Source organism: Gavia stellata, chromosome 17 (assembly GCF_030936135.1).
Source record: "Gavia stellata isolate bGavSte3 chromosome 17, bGavSte3.hap2, whole genome shotgun sequence".
NCBI classification, from domain to species: domain Eukaryota; kingdom Metazoa; phylum Chordata; class Aves; order Gaviiformes; family Gaviidae; genus Gavia; species Gavia stellata.
Window position 1 is genome coordinate 6216603 of NC_082610.1, and position 26018 is coordinate 6242620.

At 40.5% G+C, this 26018-nt stretch overlaps 1 protein-coding gene across 1 annotated transcript in view; it reads left to right on the top strand.

The window, feature by feature from the left end:
- Positions 1-8457: 8457 nt before the first annotated feature.
- The window catches only part of GAS2 (growth arrest specific 2), a 93856-nt gene continuing 76295 nt past the window's right edge, over positions 8458-26018 (top strand). Inside the window, exons 1-2 of the mRNA XM_059826013.1 lie at positions 8458-8485; positions 17839-18000. Coding sequence (XP_059681996.1) covers positions 17859-18000 — 142 coding nt within the window. The 5' untranslated portion in view covers positions 8458-8485; positions 17839-17858. The remainder of the gene's footprint in view (positions 8486-17838; positions 18001-26018) is intronic.

Consider the following 26018-nt stretch of genomic DNA (forward strand, 5'->3'; position numbering starts at 1 on the left):
AGGAGAGATATTCCAGACTCTTTTTTCTAAAATTTACACATTGTGGCCTCGGCATTCTTTGTACTTGCTCCACTTTCACAGTAGTGGAAATTTCTTGGCCTCATTAGCATTTCTCCTAATTTTTGTCTTTTATAGCGTTTAATGAAGAAGCAGCCAGTGAACTCAGTTTAATCATAGGTTATGAAATAGGATTATCTGTTCTACTTAGACTACCATATTTATTATTAGGTTCATAATCTAGTTTTTATTATTAGAGTAACAAAAATTAAAGTTTCCCTAAGAAAGTTATGATTTTTATCTATGTCCAGTAAAACTTAGTGTATGTTACAGCAGAAGATGTGGATCACCAGTTACGCCTTGGTGGAGCACTGCATATTTTTGTTTACCTTACATTTTCTTCTACAGATCAAAATTTCACATGCATAACTACTGGGATGGAAATAATGAGGTCCTCATGATGGATTTAGACCCTAGCACTTGCATATACTAAGACTGAAGTATGTCAGATTGCTGTCTTTCCCATCTTGTTTTTTGTTGAAAGAAGCCTGAGGGCCACAGATACACAGTACAGTATTTGGTAGAGAATTCCATATGGAATTACTAGCATCCAAGTATCTCATGCTATCATATCATTCAGATAACTGATCTGACTATTCGGTCTTAGTTGTTTGGTCTACTTTGTTCCCAATTCTTCTCGCCTACCAGGCCTACAATGTCTTGCACAAGTGTTTTGTCACATTTGATGAATTATTTTTTGATTTAACTATTTTGTGGGCTCTTTGCCTGGACTTGGGGCAGATGAAGAAAAAGCAACATACTGAATTAAAAGATCACACAGAATGTTTTTTAATACTGGAATTCTGACCCTGGTCTTATTTGCAAGCATGGCTATAATGTTCGCAAGGTAAAAAAACTAGCTTTCTGTCTATAGCTTTCTCCCCTCATTATTGGTTTTGGGCATCTGGTTTCAAGGTTGGTCTGAAATTTGATCTTACTCAAATTCTCTCAATGCGTTTCAGCAACATATGTCGTTAATGAAGGGCGCTGGGTAACCGGTCTCACCATTGTTTGTAATTCAGCCTATGACAGGCAGCAGGAAAGCAGAACAGTTTCAGCCAGCCCCAATTAGGAAAACATGCCCAAGGCATAGGCTATAGCATAAACAGAGAGATGTCAGGCTCCTCCCTAGAAGAAAACCAAAAGTGTACACTTGGCAATGATGCTTTGCTTTTATTCTGAACAAGAAACGTGTTGAACAAAACCAACTCCTTATTTTGACATTGGTATGGCTAACGGCAAGGATAAAGAACCATTCCCGATGAAGAGAAAGGAAAAACTGGAAAAGAATGATCTGTGGATTGCAGATGCTGAAGTAACATCTATGCAAAATAATAACCTCCTAAATTAAAAATGTACAGAATTACAAAAGCATATTTTTGTCTGAAAGAAATGTACTAAAAATGTAAACACTAGTCTTTTGTCAGCAATTAGATATTCCCTTATCACGTTTCAGATCGTCATGCTGTGAACTGGGAAGATTCTTCTGAAGGAAATTGCCATTCCACAGCATGCCCTTACATGAAGAATAATGTCACAGAGACAATTCTGGTATTGAACAACTTCTTCACAGCAAGAAGAACGCTTGCAAAAGAGGTAATATGTTAAAAAAGTGGTATTTATCATGTCTGTTGAATCCTCGGTCTGTGACATCAAGATGTTTAATAGCTCTCTCTTACCTCACAACCCTCATGAGATACACTTAATAATCATCATATAGATTGGAAGTCTGAAGCATCTGGAAGATTAACTAACTTTCCCAAGATCACACACAGATTTCTTGTTTTGTTATGACAGCAAGTGATTACCAGAGCCAAGATTATTCCCAAACTGCCTTACTTCCCTTCTCTAATAGCATATTACCAGATACGTGGTTTGCAGGATAAGGAAGAAGGAAAGACAGAGAAGGGAAATATGTGCAGGGCTCTTCTATAAATTGAATTAATAAATCGAGCCCATTTTTATATAATGCTCCCTGTCCACTAACGTCAGACTACTTTACAGGAGAAAGTTTTTATGAATATGCCTATTTTACAGATTGGAAAACTGAAATAAAAAGTGAATTGATGAAACTCATACAACAGATAAATTTGCGGGGCTGGGAAAAGGAACCGAGTCTCCCAACCCCCACGAAACAGGAATAACTTATATTCAGTAAACGAGCTGGCGTTCACCCTGTTTCATTTGGCAATGTAATACAGTGCAGAGGGAATGGTATTCTTTCCATTAGGAGCGCTTCAATGATGCCACTTTAATAGAAGAATGAAAAGGAATGCTGGACTGGAAGCATTCCCTAAGGTATAAGATTGACTGTTCGAACTGAGCGGTTGGCGGAAAAAACCTGGAAAAGAATAGCAATAGAAGTAGTATCTCAACAATAGCTTCTGAGGAAAATGAATTTGAAATGTTGATGGAGAAAGTGTAGGGTTGAGGGGTAAATGCTGAAAAGCGGTGTCAGAAGCACCAGGACAAAGGCTGGGAGAGCTATGAAGATAGCGTGGAAGGAAAAGCAAACTTACCGAAACGTAAGTGAGCACCTAATTTTTGCCTAGAAGAACGAGTCTGTCTCTCTTCCTTTACATTGCTGGCCAGGCAATGAAGCTCTTAATTTTTGTTGTTTACAAAGGCAGGTTTATTACAAAGTTACAAGTTTTGTGAGCGTGCATCACTTCAAATGGGGCAGAATTAATTATCTGCCATTTTTGACTTCATGAACAGAGCAATGTAAGAAAAGTAGAACTGAACTTGTGAGATAGCCAAAGAATCTGCTGCTTTATGGGGTTTTGGTATGAAAATAGGATCCTAAATTGGATTGCAAAAGTTGTTCCAGAGACTAGGCTAGAGTAACTCCATGAAATTGCTGCATTTTCTCTAGGTAGCCGACGGGGAAGGAAGACACATTTGTCTCACGTAGGCCTGTTCAGAGATACCTCCGTATGCCACGTATTTGCTTCTGGGTGCAGCTTAGTGTTTTCATTTAGAGGTATCAGATCACTAGCTAGCCTATTGAAATACATTTTTCCCCATCCACTAAAATATTATGAAAATGTCTTTGAGACATACAGACTGGAGGGGTGTGGGAAAGTTTTTCTCAGATTACAGCAATCAGTTTCATGTTTAAGATTAAAAGCAAAAAAGTTTCATGAAAATTGTAATTATTTTAAGTCCCATATAATTATAAGAATAGAAAGTACATTTCTTGCATGGTGTATTTACAGGATGGAAGGACAAAACATACTACTTTTATGGTGAAGGAATTGTTTGCAGTTTATTAGTAGAGCTTTAAAATGAGTATTCTACTGCAGGTTCCATAAAAGTTCAATTGATTCAAAGTCAGTGTGTGTGTTGAACTGAATTATCAGAGGATGGAATTAACTTACAGCTTGCCTTATTTTCATGATAATTAAAATGGAAAATCATGCTGAATTAATTAACTGAATTAATTTTAAGTTTTAACCATTCGTGGTTTTTCCACATATTCCTCAAATTGCCAAACACAGGATACATTTTAACTAGGATTTATACATTATATTCCAACTGTTTTAGAAAAAATGTAAAATTAAGAGGTACCTGGCACCGGTTAGTGCAATCTATTTCAGTGAGTTCCGCAAGGATATATTTACTGATCACAGGCCCGCAAGGCTACTCTACTCTACGCAAAGACTACTCTGCCTTTCTTAAAAGTCAAGGAAGACACGGAAATTTTTTTGCAAAGTAATATTGGGACAATGCTAGGTCATTTATGAAACGTGTTCTACACTCATTGTAGCTGCTCATATTCTAGCAAGCTGACTCGAGTATCAGCAGTTTTTATTCACCTCTGACTCCACATCTTTTGAATTTTAACTTCTGTGGCATATACTGAAAGAAAGAAGAGAACAGAGTAAAAGTATTTCTGTATTCCAAACTTGCTTAATTTTAAGTTAAATAATTTAATTGTATAGTCCCTTTAGTGGCAAAAAGCGAGAAAATCAACAGCTATGACATTCTCTACTCAGTAACACTTTATCCATTGTTTCTGCTACTGACCTCAGATGCTCTCTCCCATCTCTGTTCACTTAGCTGACCGAGGTATGTCCTGTTTAATGGCTGTATGTGCTTTAAGAGTTGATTTAGAATTGGGATGCCAGTCATAAATTACATTGTATCCATTATAATTATCTGATACTGGTCAGTTGTGACACTAATTACATACCAAAGAAGGAGTATTTGGGAAATTTGGAAAATCACCAGGAAAGCGTGATATGCCAAACCGGATGCCTGTGTCTCTTCTCTGCCCACCGACAAGTTCAACCTCCTCGCTACGGTCTCCCTCTCCTGCTCCCTTTTCTTCCTCCCATTTAGTGACTGCTGCTTCAGCTCCCTGTGCATTGATAACCCTTTGATCTAGGTAATTTTCTCTCCCCATTTGTAAGTAAGTGACCTGCAAGGTACCTTCTTCTTAAGAAAATCCTGATAACGCCACAGAAGGATATAGCATCTGCTGGTCACCAGAGAAGGTGATTGTAAGACATTTTTAGGAAAGGGCTGAGGAGTTTCATGGATTAAAATGGGCCATTGCGATCATCTTCTCTGACCTTGTGCTCCAGAATTTCATCTCCAATTATCTATGCATCAAGATTTATAATGTGCAACCAAGTTAGAGTAAATCTTTCAGAATCTTTAATCCTCAATTTTTGTCTCAAATCATAAAAAGTTTATGATATCTTTAGATAGAATTTGCTGCATCTCAACCAACTACACACATCTTCTATCTCTTTTGAGAGTTAATATTCCCTTCCTACTGTTAAAATTGTCTAAATGACAGCGTGTAGAACTGTTTTGTCCTAGTCATGGTAATAATTTTGCTCAGGCTTCCTGCATGTGGATATGACTTCCAAACAAGCTCTACTTTCCTCAGTCATGGTAAGTCCTCTCTCCATTTCTCTCTTCTCCTTCCTATGTCTGTCTTCAAATCACCATTTATTCATCTGTCTGCTCATCCTCTTATCTGTTTGGAAGTAGACTGTGTCAAAAATACTAACAGAACATGTGGACACTGGAAGTTGAAAGTGTGGGGAGCTGAGATTGTTTATGTAGAGGAATAGTGAAGAAAATGATAGCGTTTCTCAAGGAAACTTTTGTGGACTTCCCCTCAAAGGTTAGCAAGGATGTTATTGAAATAACCTTATGTAGAAAACGTATTTGTATTGTGGCTCTGAAGTTACTGTGTCAAATCTGAAAGTCAAATTCTAATGTTTAAGTATGAAACAGAAAAGCTGTAGTCTCGCTTGAAGTGTGAATCTCGGTGCGTTCGTAACTGTGGTGCCACTACCAAAACTTCCATAGCATTTATATAATGTTCATTTCAGATGTGTACTTGGCACTGTGTTCCACTCAGTCTTGCTTGCATAAGATTTGGTCTAACCTTCAGTTTTTTGTTTTTCTTAACTGTTGTCCTGGGTGTTGCATATTGCTAATCTACTACCAGTTCTTTATGAAGTGATGGTAAGAAACTAATGACTGAAATAATAAAAGGTAGGACATGTTTCATATATTCATAGTGTACCTATGAATGCATGCTCTTCTACTATCAGCTGATGTTAGATTATTCTTTGGTACAAACTGACCGTATCAAGGAGTGCACGACCAACCTTGGCTTCAAAATCTTACAACTGCTTTTTCAGCCCTTCCCACCGGTACATACGCAAATGCACATACAAGATTTATTGCATGAGGTCTGGAAAAGCCTCAGCTTAACTCCCTGTGTAGAATTGCTCCTAAACTTAGTAGGAGTCTTGTAACTTCAAGAGTACATGTGAACCTTGAGAAGTGTTTACTGGAGACAAAACTGCTGCTTAGGGGACTGTTCTCCAACTTTTCTGTAAAGTGACAGGGCTTTTAAGTATAGAGGACACCTTAACAGAATTGGTCTCCTCATCTCAAGCTGGCTTTTATATTGAGGTGACACATAAATTGGATTTAAATTGCTGCACATTATTAAAAAACCCCCATCTTTCTCAAGGTCAGATAAAACCTCTGTAAGATAATTAAGCGCATACAGGAATCTGCCCATCAGCTCACCATCTGCTCCACCCCAGTGTATTTTTAGGAAATTTGAGGGCTTTTTTCTTCATTTTTTTTCTGACCAAGACATTGAATGAGCCAAAGAAAACCGTCATGCCCAGGGGCATCCAAAATTTGCCACCCAGAACAAAACCAGGAGTTCATTTAAATTGGTACTGTTACTCACATAGTGCATGGCTAGAGCACATCATACTTAAATACATCAGCGTGCTGATGAAATGCTCTCATTTAAGTAGCACTCATCACAGCAGTTAATAGTCCATCAGAACAGCATCATATGAGTATAGAAATACAATAAATAACAAAATATGTGTGTATTCTGATTGGCTAGAAATGAACATCTGCTACTCAGAGAACAGGAATTTGCTTACAGTGCAATTATTGAGAAATAGCCCGGCATTAATTGTGCAAGTCAAGTTTTTCCAGCAGATCGGAGTACAAGAAATGAATGTAAATAAAAAATAAGGGTCAGCTTGCTGTGCTTTTCAGCAATCAGGTTAAAACAATTCTTTCAGTGTAATTATACATAATGTGCTTTGGCTAGAACAATTTAATTAAGTGGATATACACTGTGAAGGAAAGAAATGTGTGTGCTGTGTGACTGGAGCACTCTTATGGAAAGTGATAACATGATACCATTAGGAAACTCAACAAGACAATCTACATCCATGCATTAAGAGAAGCAGAAGTCTGAACATCTGTTTCCCACTATTGAATTCACGAAAGGGGCTTCTCTGTGTAGGGAATAAGTGGATAAACAACAGTTGGAGAAGGTTATCTCTGACATTTAACAAAATGTTGACATTCACGAAAATGAAAGAAGGTGAGAATGAAATGACTGAAATAAAGGTGTGCTAGGAGTTAGCTTGGCAAACGAAGCACAGACATACAAGAACAAGTAAAACCTCTACCCATCACTCTTCTAGAAGTGTAATGTAAGAATGATTAATTTACGAACGGCATACTTTTTTGTTCAAAATAGACTACAAGCTGGCATGAAATTGTTTTGGAGAAATATGCAATAAAGCAGAGTTCCCCAAGACATTCCTTTAGCCAAAAAAAAAAAAAAGTGATATTTAAAAGAGGTGCTATTAAGTGTTAAAAAATTCCAGAGACAACTAGTCAAATTAAAGAAGAAGAGAGTTTTATCTTGGATGTGAGATTTTCCTGTCTCCTTTTTTTTTTTTCCCCTCCACAATCAAGAGTCTTGGAAAGGAGTAATAATAATAATAAAAGAGAAATGGACCCAAGCACCAACTCACTGCCAAGGGCTGTAATACAATATCTCAGCATTTCAAGGGTAAATCAGTGTGAACTGCGTTTGCCGTCCCTCTGAAAAAAAAGTAAGTATTAAACTTCCGTTCAGTCTGTGTGGACTGCTGAAATATAGGAAATCGGTTTCGGAGAGGAAAAAAAAAAAAAAGGGAGAAAAAAAAAAAGGGTTTCCCAAAGAGAGCGCCGAGCGCAGCGGACAGAAGTATGAAGAGCGGCAGCGCGGCTGCTGCCGGTCTGCTCAGCTCCGCTCGGGGGGACGGCGGCGGCTGCCGGAGGCGGGAGGCTCCGCGGCGCGGCGGGCGGCCAGTGAGTACGGCCCCGGGGGCGGCGGTGGGAGCCCTGCCTGCCTGCCTGCCTGCCTGCCTGCCTGCCTGCCTGCCTGCCTGCCTGCCTGCCCCGGCGGCGGGGGGAGCCCTGCCTGCCCCAGCGGGGCTCGCTGCCGGCCCCACGGCGGAGCCCGCAGCCCGGGCTCCTTTAAATTGAGGGCGTTTCGCGTGTCCCGCCGGCTGCCTTCGAGTTTAAAGAGAAAGGGGCCGGGGAGCGAAGCGGGAAGGTGAGCTTCGCCCGGCGGCTCGGCGCTGCGGAGTAGGTGCTTTTGTTTCCTTCCCCCCTGTCCCGGGGCGGCCGTGGGGGCCCCGCCGGGGAAGCGGCAGGGCTCGGCGGCGGGCAGCGCGCTGCGGGGCGGGGGCGGCTGCCTGCGCGCTGGGCAGCGGGGGGCTTCTTTCTGGCTGGGGGGGGTTTGTCCTGGGTTTTTTTTTTTGTTTTGTTTTCTCCCGCTTTCTGGCTGGCGGGAGTTTGAAAGCATCACGGAGCGGAATGAGAGCGTGCGTGGGTGTGCGGTGGAGATCCACGAGCGGTTCTCCCGCAGCTCGCCGCGGCCAGCCCGGGGCTTGCTGGCGGGCCGCCCCGGGCATCCCGCGGAGGGCCGGGGGCCGCGGCGAGTTGGCTTGGTCCTGCCCCCGAGGGGCAGACCTGGGAGCAGCGCTTCCAGCACTCATGGCAAAGCCATTAGCTCAGCCTTACTGTGGAGGGGCCCCGAGGAGGACAAACGCATCCCGGCGCAGCGCAGAGCCCGGCTCCGCGGCGGGTGAGAGCGGGGGGGCGGCTGCCGGCCTGCCGGGGGCTGGGCGCGGTGCAGGCTGAGCGGGGGGGATTCCCCTTGCGAGGCGGCGTGCGCGGTTCCAGCCCGTCTCTCGGGTAGCTCCGACCCGCTGTGCGCTCCCCCCGACATCTTTCGGGCCGCTCCGCGCAGCCCGGGGCTGCTGGGGGTGTCCGGCGAGGGAGAGGAGGACGGGTTTTCCACGTTTGCGGCGCTCGTGGGAAATGCGAGCGCCTGCATCGGAGGCTGCGGCAAGTGGGGGGTGGGAGGCGGCCAAGCCCCGCCGCGATGCGGGTGGCTGCGCCGGGCGCTCCCGGCCTGCCCCCTCCGCTGTCCCGAGGGCAGGCGGGACGAGACCCCTCTCATGCCTTCCAGGTTCTTGCTTTCCTCTTCAGGCGCTAGCCTAGATTCGAATCTCAGGAGGGCAGAGTTTGACTTGAAGAGGGCTCTGTTTCTGCACTAGTGCTTTACTTGTTAGAGATGCAGGTCGCTGTCTTCCTTAGCCAGGAGTGCTGTCAGCACCCTGGTGCAATGGTGTGTGGCAGCTGAGCCCGCTGGCTCTACCGGCTTTGCGTGCTCCCAGGGGAGAAGGGCTCAGGGGGCATCAGGAAGGCTGCGTTGCAGGCTCCCCAGCGCAGTTCCAGCACACTTCTGATACGACTTTGAAATTAAAAACGAACAAAAAAAGTATTCTTTGGTTTCCATGTACATTAATTTATGAATGGTTTCTTCACTGTGGGGTAGATGCTGTGCCAAGTGTAATGGTTTTATGATGGTTTTGTGATGTGGATTGTGATTTAATAGGAAATTAGCTGACATTCCTAAATGCATATCATATGGTACCGTAGGCCATCTGATCAGCATTATACCGTGGTACCCTAGTTGGAACCGCAACCAAACCAAACCTAGCTGGAGGTGATGAGGTGCGGAGTCGGTACTATCCTCAAGTTTCTAGCTCTTACTGACTTTAGGCTACTAACTTATTTGGTCACTTTATTTATTTTACCCACAGTCTTATTTAAATTGGCACACTTACCATCCAAAGTACTTCTTTGATTCCACTTCACACCTCTCAGTTAGGCTTCACAATAATTTCAGGACAGGATTTGGAAATGGAACTTCATAATTAAAAGCAAAGCTGATGATTGGGAGTCAACTTGCAATACTGCCCGCATAGCGTGCTTGCGGCAAGAGACACGCTTGTACTCCTCATAAGATGGGATAGTCAGTTTAAAAATGTATTTCCTTTTCTAGTTGGTGGAGGTTGACATTTCTTTTGTATTAATTCTTAATGGCTATTTTGCTTAGACAAGCAGAAAAACATACGGTAAGGGCCAGGCAAAGAGAAGTCAACTTAAAAGTTTTTGGACTGTGTTAGGAGTCAGGCTCAGTTTCCAGAAGTTGTAATTTTATGAGCAAGTAGATATTGAACATTCCTAAAGTTTTCTTTTGGTCTATGTGAGAAGGAACTTTCTGCTTTCCTTTTGGTAGACGAGACATTATTAAGGCAACGAAATTGTTTCTACTAGGCATAGTCCTGAAAATGACTAGGCTTCCAATGATTAGCTCAGATTTTTAAGTGCGGTTAACTTCTTCGTTCTGGTCTGGCCTCAGACCAAGGGCCTTACAGGTCTAAAGTATCGGTAAGCTGTTGTGCCAGGTTCTCTGTCCTCCGCTCGAAGTACTGCACACATTTGTAACACGTATACTCATAACGTAAAGGACAAAGGCTTCTTGTGATTAAAGTTTACTTTATCAGTGTAGATCACATTTTGATGTAAGCCCTTAAAAATTCTAATTGATTAATGAGTTTCAGATGGTGGTTCCCCTCCAGTGCCCCTCCCCCTGATCCTAACATGTACAGTATGCTCCAAGTTAATCTGGGAAAGCTCCAGAAACCTTGGGCTAAATTGGTTGTGGTATAGTTTATAAGGATAATAAAATAACTAGAAAAATTGAATTTCCTTACGAAAATATGCTTGCTGCCTTTGTGAGCTTATTTTTTATCTGCTTGTTTATGGTGGTGAGAAAACTAAGATTACAGATAGAGGTATTAAGGATGATGCAGACAAGAATGACCTGTTGCTTCTTACAGAAGGGAAAGCTCTGTAATAGCTCTTGAAGAGGAGCTATGTGATGTAGTAGCAGAATCACTTTAAAAGTGATTGTGTTTGTTTTTACGTGTGTAAAAGGGCAAAATTGGAGTGATTACTGTTCTGTAGTAAACTGGAAATTGCAGGTGGTAAACATTGACTGAGTAACATCTGCCAGTGAGTGACAGGTCTCTGTGTTTTTTTCCTACTGCTTCTTTTAGTCCATTTTAAGGATTTCAGTAGGGAAGCTTTGACGGCTTCACTTAGGGAAATTATTCCACTGCCTAGCAGATCTCACCATAGGGAACAGTTTCCTGACAGTAAAAAAATATCAATTACAGAAGTTGTTGGTTACCTCTGTGTCTCTCAAAGGAAGACTTTCATATATCTTTTCTTCCCCCTTTCTGCATACATGTATGTGTATGCACATATGTATATGTATGGGTGAGGGGGGTGGAAAAACAAGAGCAGCCTTTAGTTTGTGGACTAATCATATACTCCCCAAATCTGAAAAGCATGCCAACACCGAGGCAGGAAAACGGAAATCAGTTTTCAAATTTGAATGTATTTATGCTTGGACGTGCCATGTGTGTAAAACTGCTACTTGCTTATGTCAAAGTGGCCATTGCCAGTATGGGTCCCAAATTGTGGGCAGCCTCGTTTCTGTTTGCACAAGTGCATGTTTTGTTGTTGCAACTTAATCTGTTTATGAACATTGAATCCTTTATTTAAGCCTCTTTTGCACCCAACTTCCAGTTACAGTAAGTAAATGCTTCACACAGCCTCCTTAAACTCCAGTAAAGTTTCAAAAGTTCTGTTCTTTTCCATCTGCTTGAGGTGATTAAAACTAGCAGGGAGATCCAGCAGAGACCCTTGCCAGATACTCATGAGCTCTGTTCTGGCTTTTGATCCTCTGTCTCCGCTCTTTCCAGGATGGCTGCTTTCCAATAGCATTACCTTCTCTCTAAGACAGCAGGAGATTGTCTGCAGTTATAGCCGATACCCCTCTGTCAAAGCCAATGTGCAGTCTAGTGCTCAAATTCCCGTTCCTTCAGAGAAAACTATTGCTGCTCTTGCCTAAGTTGCTCTCTGCTCTCTCTACCACTGACAGTAAAGCTATTGCACAGTTGCGTGCATGATGTTTTGTTTCTTCTACAACTGATAGCTAATGTGCTTCCTCAATCATAGGTCAAGAGACCTCATTTCACAAGCTTAAAGCCTGCTTATTTAATTCTGTAAAGATTTTGTGAAATAGTCTTTGAACCAGTGTCCAAGGCAGAGTTATGCCATTTTCTGTTGCAGTTGTTCCAGCTTTGTAGAGTCAACTAGGCCACCGAATTGGCATGCGCGCAGATCTTGGGTCCTGGATGACTCTGGGTTGGCCGCCAACCGAACAGAGCCGGTCAATTAGCTTGCCTGCTAGGCGGTAATACCTGGGGGGGCCAAACCAGATGCCTGTCGCACAGTGTCACAGGCAAGCTGGTGTGCTGCAAGCGGGACATCGTGTAGGACCTTTGCATCAGAGATCATTTGATCGCTAAACAGAGTTCTGCATTTGCTTTATGACGTTCTTTTTTTTTACCTCCATAGACATTATTATTCTTTTTAGTCTTTTCTAACTGAATGCAAACACAAAGAAAAAAGCTTGTTTTGCTGGATACTTAATTTCTATGCTAATTCTTAAGCCCAGTCATAAAGAGCAAGTGACTCGGCAAGACTTCTTCATCCCTGACCTGGAAGGATTGTATCTAGGAGCAAGTTAAAAGGAGGGCTTCAAGCCTCCTTTTGTTTGAGAACTAATGCACATGTTGTAATTAGGAATAAGGCTGCAGCGACAATGAAACTCGTGTCATACAGAGAGCACCGCATAGCCAGCAGCTACTCCGTATAAGCCATTACGTATACATGCTGGCACCGAATGGGTAACTTGGAGTAAACACCTGCTGCTTTGTATGATGAATTCACAGGGTAGAACATGTGTTATTTTCTGTGTTTGTATATCTATGCATACATGCACACTTTTATGTATACATTTTTACTACATAGAATAAATATTTTCCTCCTGATTATACTTGATTGTGGTTGAAGAGTACTATTATCGCAGTTTTACAGGTAAGGAAGGTGGTTGGAATACGAAATGGAATTGAATCCAGGGATCCGCAACTGTGAGTGCCTAACTGAGCAGCCAGTTTTACTTTCTGGATTAAACAGTCTTTCCCTCCAGTGTGTTTTGAGTACAGAGTGTATCATTCTTGAATCCTTTTGTTCTACCAGTTAACCCCAACAAAAGCCAGCGGCATTACAGAAGATTACTTGTTTGATTCTCATTGCTTTCACCTGATGATCACTGACAACAATCAGCAGATAGTGTAAGTTACACTGCTGGCAAAATACAAACAGTGAGCTACAATACACAGAAGACTAAATGTACTACTGTAAAGCAAAATAAAAACTTCACTGTTGGGTAGAAGCAAGCAGAGAGAAATATAACCTTCTAGTGTGTTGAATCTGTTACATGTCTCTGGGTGTACTGTAAACTATCCCACACTGAATTCTTCAGCTAGACAATAAGTCCAAGTATTTGAGATGTCGTCCTCTTATTGAGAGAGGTGGAAAAAACGGCTGTGCTGCATAAATATGACCTGTAACAAAACAGAATGACAAGTAGTTAAAGACCTTTTCTTGTCTGCATTCAGAATAGTGGGAGGAAGAGGTTGCTTTTTGAGGAACAAAGCATTTAGAGGTAAGTTTTAAAAATGCTTGTGCATATCTCCATCAGCCTCAACAGTTTATAGAGAAGCGTAACATTCTATAAAATATTTGACATGTTTGTGTTGGCTAGTTTTAAAGAGCTTTATATATGATGATTTGATGTTGCTGTTAGAAAGTAGGGAGATTAGGAAAACCAATATTTTTTGGCTACTTTGTTCATACCTTATGTCTGCCAAAAGGAAAGGATGAAATAGTTGTTGGAGCCAAAGAGGCTTGCCTCAGCTGTGGTGATGTATCCCTGAATGCTACTGTCTACCTCTGTGGCAAGTTAGTCCATTTTTCTGACCAAATTCCTCACTGCTAAATTGTCAATAAACTTCTCTCCAGCTCACCAGAAAATAAATTTGTTAAGCCATTTTAAGGAGGTGAGGTGATGGTATCTGAGCGAAGAATCAAGAGCCTGGCCTTGACTACAAGTAGAATCTTCAAAGGGGTCTTGAAGGAGCTCAGGACCTGATTGCTGTCACCTTCACCTGACTTAACTCAGTTCAGCTTCTTCACAGATCCCAGCTAGTATGCGATCAAGTTTTAAGAGCTAACATATGGGCTATTACAATTGATGAAGTAGATGAACATTTTAATGAAGCTTAGTTACTTCAGCACTTAAGTATCATGGAGGCTTCAGTTGAGTTAACTCCTAAGTTAACTTAGGAGTTCAGTAGTGGTCAGCATTTGCATAAAGAATAATTAGAGTCTGATAGCTTCTGATACTTGCAGTTTGATAACTGACCCTCAATATGACTTGAAGAATTTGTGATGGGAGCTACAGGTAACAAATTGCGCTCTGCTCCTTGAAGGCTGATTTTTATTTTTTTTTTATTTTAAAAATCCAAGGTAGGAATTTTCTTGCTTTGGTTATAACAAGGAAGTATTTTACTGAAGTGTAGGACATGTTTTCAGAGAAGTAGCAGGGAAAGGGAAAATTAATTTCTTTCAGAAATGAAATTAGAGACAACTTCCACAGAAGTAAGGCTGGATTGTATGTGATTCATCTGTGATTCTTCAGGGTTCTTCTCAGTGGAGACTCTTCATCAGTATAAACTTTCTCATTTCTCAGTCCTCACTCTGTATGCCTGCTTCACAATTAACCCATACGTTATTGTTAATTCAGGGCTACTATTTCAAGCAGACCTAGTCCCAGTATAGAGATGCCTGAATCATTATCAGCTGCTAGAGATTTTTGTCACCTGTCTATCTGTCTTTCCTCATCTTTCCTAGTTTCCCATTCTGAGAACCTGTGTCCTATTAAAACCACCTTAAACTAGGAATACCCTTCTTGTCCTGGGATCGTCTCTCTTCTTATTACCAGTTACTACGAAACTGAAGCACCCATGCATCCTCCGCAATCAGTGCTCTTTGTTCTCCTGCTTTTCTTCCTTCAGTGAGTCTCAAAAGTTCCTTGAGACCTTTACACAGCCTGGCTGCTGAGTTTTATGAAACAAGAGGTAGGTCAGTATGAAATGTATTTAAAGACAGCCCTGTATTTTAGAGACAAACTGAAGTAACATTTCAAATCCCTGAATTGTCTGCTCTGCATCTCCACAGAGATCAGCCTGAAGCGTAAACAGAGTGCAGTGCTTGTTTCACAGACTGAGGGGGAAACCCAAACTGCCTCCATGTAGCTGCTCCAGCAGCCTTCCCCTCTCTCTTTTCTAGTCTTAAAGAAATGCAACTTTCAGACCTTAGAATTACTTCAGCCCCACCAGTGGCAGCAGCCTGTGTCATATCTGGCTGTCTGTCAGGCATATTATAATGTTTTTGGTTATTAATTGGCTCCAAGTTTCATAGGGCACTTCATATACGTGGTCTTGGAAGTGATAAGGTCTCCATAGTTTTCCTCTTAACACAGCCCAGCTCAGGGTGTGTGCCACGTGTTATGGTCCTAGCAGGGCAGACCCTGCTTAGGGTCCCATGATGAATATTGCTGTGTGCATCCTTGAAATATAAAATCACAGAATAATTGAGGTTGGAAGGGGGACCTCCAGAGGTCATCTAGTCTGACCCCCTCCTCAAAGCATCTGTGAACTGTGAAAGTATTTCCAGTGAAGAGGTGTAGTGTCTAACTGGTTCCTTTAGTACAATGGTGCTTCTTTCTTCAGGTGTATTTTTCCAATCTGTATGTCAAAAGAAACAAATTGCAGGATTTTGTTTCCTAAATATGGAGATACACAGGTGTCAATAAACTGAAAAATTGATGCCAAAAAATGATGTATTTTTACTTTGCTTTATTTGTGTATTGTATATGATGTGAACATTCAGGAATGAAATTTTTTTTTAATTACTTTTTACGATATCATTTCAGAGGTGATCCAAGACAATAAACTAGTTTCAGTTCCGGTTCTCACCATATCAATGGAGTTTATAGAGTCCAGAAATCAGTCAAAAGATTATTTTAAGGCTTTTTTTCTGGAAAGGAAGTATATGACCGTGGTATTTATACTTGATTTTTCCCATATAATCTCTGAAGATGAGGTGGTGTCAGTTATCCATCTTGCCTCTCTTTCCATCCAACATGAAGCAGTGATTTGAAGCACTAAATTGCGTGGTTCTGGGTGACTTAGAGCAACTTTAAATATACTGTCATTATAATTCCTTAGCTGTTAGTATCATCTAGTCCGAAAGAATCTATTTTGAGAGTGACATTCCAGATAGGCTGTTAGCTCTGCAAAAATCAAATTCTTCTCCCTCCACTCCCTCGCACCCCGCCCCAAATGAACAGGTATGATTTGGATTTAATCAACCAGGAAACCATAAATCCAAGCCGACATTTTTACCAAGTCAGTTTTCAGAACAGAGCTGTACTTAAATTACATACTTTGGTCTGCCTTAAACTCCTCTGCTTCCAAAGGAACTTTGATACGTAAGGATTTCTTTGGTTAGAAAAATGTAAAATCTACTGATAATTCAGAAATGTGTATTTATACATGGGAATAAAGTCTTTTTTATGTCTATTTTCCCCCTTCCCCAACTGAAAAAAATTGGCTAATTTCAGTAAGAAGTATATTCGTAGTGAAAGCTGTGCCTATCTCGAGGACAAGCCAAACTTCAGGATTTGGGGTGAGGTACTCTCAACAAGAGCTTAAGCAGATGTTTTACGAACAAGGAGTTTATGCTGGAGTATTTTAATATAAGCATTGAAATATCCCAAATAGCATTCCATATATTTGGAAATGTTGGTTACAGCACAATTTTATGGAAAGGCAATTGCTTTTTACATTCGGTAAACGTTTTCCTTTTTTTTTTTTTTTGGCAAAGGAGTTGGTTTTGGTATTCTTGTTAATCCGGGCCACAATGGAATAGTATAACAAATTGTTCTTTTTTTGTTGTTGCTTTTAAAGTCACTATCACCTCTTACCTGACTTGAAAGGTATGCAAAGTACAGAAAGAACAGTGTTTGCAGGGTATCGTAAGCTGAAGCCAGCTGACACATGTAACCACAGTTGGGGTGGATCAGCCGGTTGACAATGGGCAAAGAACTGCTCCTTACGGACCTCCCACCCCCACTTAATGTCTGTCTGGTGCCACCAACATAAGACCTTGTGACTGCTAATTGGTGTCACTGGGCTTTCAGCAGGCTACAGCCTGTCAAGGATCTCAGCTCATTGCTACAAGCATTAGGGTCCAGGTCTGGGTTTCTTTTCAGAGGGAAAAATAACCTTCGCTCCTTAGCACGCTTCTGCTGCAGATGGGGGAATTAGTCCTTCAGGAGCGGAGATATAGGTCCAGTGGGCCTAACGTCTCTGGCTGCTGCAGGACTCGGAACACTTAACTAATATTTAACACATGACGTATTGTCTTACCTGAAACTAAAGTTCCAGTAAGCTGTCACTGAAGCAGAGGAGTATTTGTCTAAAAGGTGGAAGTGGGAAGTGTGGGGGACCGGCACAAGCTGTTGAGCTGCTTTCTGAAGAAATAATGCTATTCAGTAAATACATTTGGTGTGGGGTTTTTTCTTTACTTATTCTAAAGCTGTAGGATAGACTGATTCCATTTGGTAAGTGCATTTGTTAATTGTTGGTAAGTTTGCTGTACTAGCATAACTCAGTTGTTCCCGTGTTTTTCTTGGGCCTGATCCAAAAATCTCTGAAGCTTTCCATTTATTTTGAATCGATATTGGATCAGGCGCTGTAGTGAGTTGTTAGCTTTGTGTAAAACGTTTATTTTGATTTGATTTTAATCATGCCTTGCAGAATATTTGGTTATGTGTTGGCAACAAGTGTAGTTTGGTGAGTGCAAATGAAGTTGACATTTATCTGTATGATTGAATCACTTGCAATGTGATCCATTAACAAAACTTCAATCATCAATGTTGTATTCATGTGTTAGATCCACATCTGTTTATCTGACGTCTAATTTCTCAGAATCATAGTTACTGTTATCTGCTACAATCTGAACAACAGAAGCCGCGAAACTTATTTTTTGATATAATGAAGTACTTCTTTTTTCTTTTTTTTTTCTTTTAATACAATAAAACAGGTACAACAAGTGGATAAGCAATGTGCACTGCTCTGAGCCCGAAGGCACGTGGGCCTGGCCTCTCTGATATGCATCAATACAGTCAGTGGCTTGCAAGTAGACATGAGGCCAACTTGTTGCCGATGAAAGAAGATTTGGCCCTGTGGCTCACAAACCTACTGGGTAAGATACAATAAGATGGAATGTAGATACGGTGCAGTACGAGAACTCTATAAGCTGTTAGCTGGGTATTCAGTCCTTCAGACATCTTTGCGTTTCAAAAATAAAGGTAGTTATGATTAGGTAGCTACCTTCACATAGCGCAACCGTTGGCAAGGTCAGAAAAGCTAATAAGTAATTTGACTCCACAGAGTTTCTGTGAGTAGCATAATTCAACTTCATTATTCAGTTCATGTTTATTTTTCCTCAAATTTCCTTTTAAATGTTCTTTTACATGTGTTTTCTGTATTAATAGCATTAAGCTGAATGGTGGTAATTACTGCCATCAACTACGTCTTCCATTTTCATTGGTAGGCCTTCTGAAGAGTCTGGGTGTACTGACTGTCTTGAACAGAAGGAGCCATTAAATAGTTCTTTGCTGACCAAGCAGTCTAGTGATTGATAATTGCTGCCCAAGGCAATGCACGCTAAGACTTGTGGAAGCTTGTGCATAGAGGCCGCTGACCTAGTGGCTGCAGCTGGGACCTGGGGATTTACTGGTTGCAGCTGTATGTCTTGGTGTGTGAAGCCAAAACATGTTGCTGATGAAAGAGGATGCAAACCAAAAGCCAAGAAAAAAATCAGGTGCACATGAAGAGGAGAGAATGAGAGTACATCCCTGGCAGGAAGGAGAGAGACAACTCATTCAAGAAGGTGGAATTTAGAAACTATGAGCCAGGAAATAGTATGTTGTTTGTTGAGAACATACAGGGGAAAACGGCTTTTGTGTGATCTCTGTAAGTCTGAAGGATTCTACCAAAGAAATACGTGATTTACACAATACCTCCTCCTAAGGGAAGCGTGCTGGCAGTTAGTCTCGTTAAACAAAGAGGAGAAAATATTTCAGACGAGGTGATGTTTACATGAAACTTTCACTTATGTTATTTTGGAGGACAATTTGGATGAGGGTTTTTAAATTTGGTGTGTGTGGGTTTGGGGGTTTTTGGTTTGGTTTTTTTTTTTCTGGAAGTCTGTTCTGGTGAGACATAGGCAGTGTCTTGTCTTGGCAAATGCTGTAGCTGAACTGTCACAGTGATATCATACAATAATAGAGTGTATCTAGTGCCTTTCATCTGCACGTTCTACATTGCTGTATTTCCTCTTTTTTTAAGAGGAAGGGAAGTATCACTATGTCATGAGAGGTGTAGTCAGTAAGTACAGTGTCAGTAGAATGCAAGAACACGGTATTTTACAGGTAGGCGATACCCATTTTAGAGTTGAAATAGTTATGAATCCACAACTGCAAAAGTGGTACTTGTTTTAAATTACATCTTTGTGTGGTATTTCCATTTAAATTAATGAGTTTTGAATATAAAATTGTCTGGGTAATACCAGAACAAAATCCAGAAATCCTGACTTTTCATTCAAGTTACCAAAAGACAACAATCCAAAAGACTGTTTTTTGAATCAGAAGCAGCACATTCCATTAAGGAATTAATATATTGTTTAAATGTTTTAAACAATGATGTTTTAGTGAGCCACTCTAAAACAAATAGAAGCTTGTTTGCAGTTCATAACACAGTTCTCACAGTGACAAGTTTAGGAATGAGGTCACTTTTTTAGCAAGAAAGTAGCAGGCAGCAGGAGGTTTTGAAATGCCAGCTATAATTAAAAATCTGATTTTTCATATGGACACCAAATTCTGCACTGCTGAACTAAATGGGCACAACCTTCTTTTAATTAGGCAGCATGCACAGTTCATTTGCTTAATGCGTTCCCCCACACCTTCTCACACCAAGCTCTTCTTTTCTCAGAGTTTGTCCTGAAGAACTGAAATTACAGTGATTTGTTACACTGCTTTGAATTCCTGTGTGGACATTGTTATTCAAATTAATAATTCAATTAAGTTAAAATTCACATTCAAAATAAATTGAGTGTAACTGAATTAAAGTAATTAATATTCATCCAAATAGGTTAACTCAGAATTCAAATTTGGTTTAATTACTGTATAATTTAGGTTAACTTTAATGAGAGGAAGGACATGTGAGCATGTTGCTGTAAGATAAAATAGGTATGAATTCATAGCATGCTCTTGCCTTGTTGTAAAAACCCGTTGTGCTCTCTCACTTTTCAGCATCCAAAAGGATATGCCAGACTCTTGTTTGTTTTGTTGTGGGTTTTTTTTCCTCCACGGGAGAAATGATGTACTTTGCATTAACAGTCAGTAGATTTTCATGGGCATGGATGTGTAGATAACACAGGGCAGATAACATTCTGTGTATCCACACACTAGTTTGCTCTGTGCTACAGCTTGTGTGGCCTCATTGTAAGTGTCTTGATGCCAGTTTCAATGCCATAGGATTTCTCAATTTATAAAGAAAATGCATTTCAGTTATTTTTTGCCATGTTGCTTCATGTTTTGTTTCATCTATATTTTGTTCATTCATTTGTACTATCACTCAATGAGGACACATAATCTTTTCAAATAAATGTAGATTCTGTTTAAAAATAATAGAAAGTATTTTAGGCAAGAATAGGGCTGAACCTCTTTGAGGTAGTTTGATCAACTGATGGTGTTCTAGGAAATTTTTGTGGAGAGGCAAATATGTCCTACACAGTGTTACTGGAAGTTAAAATGGTGACGGTTTTGCAGCAGCAAAGCCTGGTGTGGGTTTGAAATTACAAACTGGAAAACATTAGAAGGATTTGCACTTTATAATATGAATGAAGGGTTTTGATATTAGGTGGAAATTAGGCATAGCTAGAATTTGACCTTACCCGAGTGACAAATTGGAAGAATGAGATAGATGGTGCAGCTGGAAAATAACACTGTTAGAATTTTTAACCCTGAGACTTTGGACATTTTATTCTAAGTTAGCATGGACATTGTTGCTGGTTTTTTTTTTTAGTAATCACTAGGACTTCTGTATGCGTTTTGCTAATTATTTTTGGAACCATATCAGAGAAACTCAGAGCTTCTGAGAGGGTGGTTTGTCATTACGGCTCCATGGCTGAATAGATTTTAGCTGCCTGTATTGTGGAGGCTGGAAAAAGGACTTTGCAGATGAAAGCTGTGTGTCTGATGGGATTGACTTGTATAATATTGTACCTGATAGCATTCTGAAAGTGGGACACATCAGCATTGCAGGGGTTAGGGTTTGTGTGCTGGAGAGGAAGATTGGAGCTATGGATGTTGTGTCTCTTGCCCTCGCTTCCCTCTGCGGAGCTCTGGTGGCTCTGTCAAGAGATGCTTGCTGTGGCAAAGTTAAGGAGATGTGTTGACCCAACTGCCTTGCAAATCGCTATCATCTCTCAGCCTTGTTTTTACTACGTATAGAGCCAGTGAAGCACTCAGCAGTGTTTTCACTGCTGGCATACTCCAAATTTCGTAGATTATGTATGTACTTATTTTAGCAGAAAGCTCTTGTGGGTACTGAAAACTTCTGTTCCACCTTGAGCAAGCTTCACATGGGAATTAGCACAGTTGGGCCATAGTAATCTTCTAGCAGAGGCAAAGTAGCAATTAGAAAGCAAATAGGGCTTGCTTGTCCGCTGTACTCTCCAGTACTGTCTTGTTTTCTCTTGTGTGTCTGCAGAGGTGAAAGGGCTGACATCAGGAGGAATGGGCCTCATCACCGGTCTGTAGTTTAGGACAGGTACAGAGGCATGGCTTCTCTGTTTCCCCTTTGGCTATTGTGTAGAGCTCTGATCTTTTTTCCCATTCCCAGAGCCCGTTTACCAGCTGCAGAGGGTTATGATGTAGCTTATTCCATCCAGCTTCATTTGGCACATGGGACCACGGAACAGACCTGGAAGATGTGCCTGGGCACGTGTCTGGGCTCCAAGGTTTTGGTGCTGAGGCCATTTCCTAACAGAGCTTTCTGGGCTTCAGAAGCTCGTAGGGAAGGAGCTGGAGAATGCAAGATGGTGAGGAATTGAACGTTTAAACGTCGAACATTGCATAAGGCATGTAAAAGTTGCTTGAGTGCAAAAGTGAAGTATGCTTGGAGAAAAGGAACAGAGAGGTAAGGATGTTAGGAGAGGCATTGAGTTGAAGACCAGGCGTGGAATTTAAAGGTGTGTTGAAGGAGGTGTAAAATTTGGGGGATGAAGGGTGGGAAGTCTTCTGCAAGAAAACTGCCTTGCTTTGTTTCTGAATTAAAGCAAAACCTGCTTCAGCTCAGTGTTCTTGCTCATCTTGTCAAGAGGATTCTGTAGCAGTACCTTTATTTTAAACATCAGCATGTTCAGCTCAAGCCAGTGGCAAATGCAGGTTTTAAATATCTGCATCTCAAGACATTCACGATACTGATACTTCTAGTGATTTTGCTGGCAGTGATGCAGTTTCTTATTTAGTTGAGTGGCTTTATAATTTTCTTTAGTATCAACATGCCTTTAGGATTGTTTATCTGTCCCCTTTCAAGTAAATGATAATATCTCAATGCTGTCAAAACTGTTTCTTTTGCTGTCAGCTATTGTCAGAAATAGAGTAGCCTTGTCAGGAAAGAACCAGTTTTGCATGTGCATAAAATCCTTGGCCTTTGTTTTCTTTATTTTTTATTGAGTATTGTTATCTTGGATTTAAATGCCACACAATTTGAGAGGGTCCGGAGGAGTTGTTCCACTGGTGCCTCAGTATTGTAGAAGCTCATCCTTCTACTGATGTGTTTCAGAGATTCACCCAAGTGAAGTGTTCTCATTTGTAAACTAGTAGTTTTGTGTTAGCACTGAAGCGTGCGATTCAAATAGTCCATTGGCTAGTTGTGAGGCTGGAGTCAGTGTTTTGCATTGTAGTTATTAAACTAAGTGTGGAAGAACTCCGTGCAAGAATGGAGGAACCAACTAGATTTTGGTACTTTGTTTTAGCCTTTGAGTCTCTCCGCCTTCTTCCGAAGGCTCTGGTTGTCTGAGATGGCCCGTAGGGAATGCTTCGTCTTCTTTAGGCTCTTGGGCACGCACCCTGGACATGGGCTCTTCTTGGTTATTCTTTCATAGACCTCCCAGTCTGGTTGCATTAGGACCCCCAGGACTGGGTGGCCTTGTAGAGAGCTGCCCACGGTTTCCAAGCGGTAGGTGTTCCGGTATAACAGTTTGTCTTTTTAAAGGGCATCTGGTGATTGTGGTAGAAGAGAGGGTAAGCAATGCTTGCGAGGTTTGAGAAAGACTTCGTATTCCTGGGGGGGGTTTCTTACTTTTAGTGTTGTTTTTTTATTATACTTAATGTTATTACCATTCTATAAAAACATTGCAACTGCTTTCTTGTAATTATAGGGGGACTTATACATTTTTAATGGAGTTTAATGTTTTTTCCATACAAATATACAGAGACTTTTTTTTCCTCAGGCTATGAATATTACTCTCATTTGAATCAATACATTTCAACTGTTAAATATGTCAGAGTGTCTGTTTTAGCAAAGAAATGCCACCTTTTGGAGCCATAAAATACAGTGAATTGAAAGCTGACACCTAATATATTTTTCATTGGATACAGATGTTCAATGCAAAACTCATTCTTTCAGCTTTCATAAAAGGGAACAGAACTGAAATACTCCGGCTTAGCGTACAATATGCAGTGACCAAACTGCTAATGCAATTCACCATTTAAAACAATATAAACATATTTTCAAATAGCAGAAGAAGATAGAGGAATTTTTCTATGTCTGTGTAAAGAGAAAATACCTCTAAATAGGTTTTAGGCTTTTTAAGGGTTGACCAGTGAAATAATAAATCTATAAATCATAGGACAGAGTAGATATGTAGAATGTTAATTTTTTTTTTTCCTGGGGGGGGCGGGGAAGCTTTCCAAATAAAAATAAAAAACTTGAGTAGGTTAAAAATATTTGAAATACATTTTTTAGAAGAAAATGAGTCTATCATAAAATGCAATCCTGTATTAAAATAAACCAGTTCATATAACATAATCGTTTTTCAAATTTAGCGTTCTACTGGTTTTATACCTTTTGCCAAAAATGCTGATGGGGCAAATGGGAAAATATGTGGGCTAGAACGGTGATGAAGGCTTTTGGGGTGCTGAGATGTTCAATTTGTGTATCTGTGGGCTATTACAGTTTCAGTCCTGGCTTCAGCTGAGCTGAAGGTACTGCTAAAATATTGTCGGTTATGCACAAGCAGTGCTGCTACCGCTCTTTTGCCTGGAGAAGTCATTTAGGTATTCAGGAGCTGTAAAGTGGGCTATATGGCAGGGAGAATTAAGAGGGAATAAAAAGGGGAAAAAACTTTACATTAAACTGATATTTCTGAAGTAGAAATGTGTTAGAAAAGAACAAGTTTAACTTCGACCAAAAATGTAAGTCTACTGTTGTATCTGAAGATGATTTGCTGCAAAGCTCTTTATCTTAGTCTTTGATTTTACCTGCCCAAACTGAGAAGACGCACAATTTTTTGCCCAAAGGGTGCTGAAGTATCTAACAGTTTTCAGACAAGGGCCTAGAGAAATCAACTTTTCTTTAGTGTTTTTGTAATCAAATTGCTTTATAATATGGTTATCTTCAGTGTTATAAGTGACCTTGACTATCAGATAACAATGTACTGGCAATATATTGCAGAAGTACAATATTAACTTCTTACTATATCTGCTCCATTTTTGTTACTTTTGAATGTTAGTTTTCTCCTCTCCTCTGAGTGAAAAGGTATAGAGAAGCTTTACTGCTTTTTTCTAGATCTACTTTTCCTAGTTTTTTTTTTTGACCAAAAAAAATGTTGTGAACCTGTTCTAAACAGATTAATGTTTCCAGACATCTCATGGGAAATAAATTTCCTCAAACTAACTGGAAAACCAAAAAAACCTCCTGGTTTAGTCAGGCTTGTTGGTCAAAAATCTGTGGCAAAAAACCCGACCAGCAACTGGCAGGCTTCGACCTATTGTCCTGCTTGGAAACAAGCCGGTTTTCAGTAGCAGGAGTGGATCTGGATGTGATGGAGAATGACTCTCACTTCAGATTTTCAATTTTTTTAATTTTTTTGGCCGGGTAGACTATTGTTACTGCGATTACTGTGTAACAGCCTATGAAAAATGAGTTGATAGTGTTATTCCTGTTCTCAAATGACGTATGTCAATATCACCAAAAATAAATAAATCCTGTCTTAATAGGAAGGGCAAGAATTAGTCCTTGATGCTCTCTTGGTATTAGTAGAAGTTAAGAGGGCTGAAAAACACAGCTGCTGGTCAAAAACGTGTCCAAAGAGAAGGCAATTTTTCCAGTAGAAATGTGAAAATAGAAAACCTTCAATAAGAAGAAAGAGTATTTTTACCTGGAAATGTTGTTAAGATGCTGGAAGTTTAATTTAGGGAGGTAAATGATTCCCTTCTCATCTAGCCTCTCCAGCCTGGGCAGAATGCACATCTCATCGTGGGGCTCTTGAGATCTCCACCACCGGGAAGGTGTAATTACGGTGTAAGGGAAGGTTGTTTGGTCTGCTGTGGCCAGGGAGGACAATCTGTGGCGGCTGAAGTACACTGTCATCTAGCATGATAAAAATTGATGTATTTTGAAATCAGAGTATTTTGGCTTTGTTTGTTGGGTGAAAATTTTAATCTGTGTGGCAAGTAGATAAATAACATGAAATTTCACTCTCTTCCTTTTTTTTTAAATGTACCTAATTTTGCTTCTGAAAAAGTTCTTTCAAAGCAGCATTGCAGTCACTGTGGTCTTTTGTCAACTTCTTGCAGGATCAAGTCTTAAAGTCTTTTTTAAAAAAAAATATGGTTCTTTCCTTCTTGACATGGTTTTCTACTTCTGTTACAAACTAAGCTGCGGTACTGTTAGCAACTCTTACGCTATAGCTACCCACGCACACTGGTGCCTGCTGTCTTTTAAAACACTATGTTAAAAGCATTGGAATTTCATAAGTAAAACGAGGTATGTGGAGTCAGATATGCTAGAATTATTTTTCAAATACCACATGCCTTCCCAAAGAAAGCATGTTATTTTTTGATAATTTGCTATATGTCTACCAGTAAAGTAGTAGTGAGGTTATTCACTAAATAGTCAAAGTAATGCAAGTTATTCAGTTAAAGCATA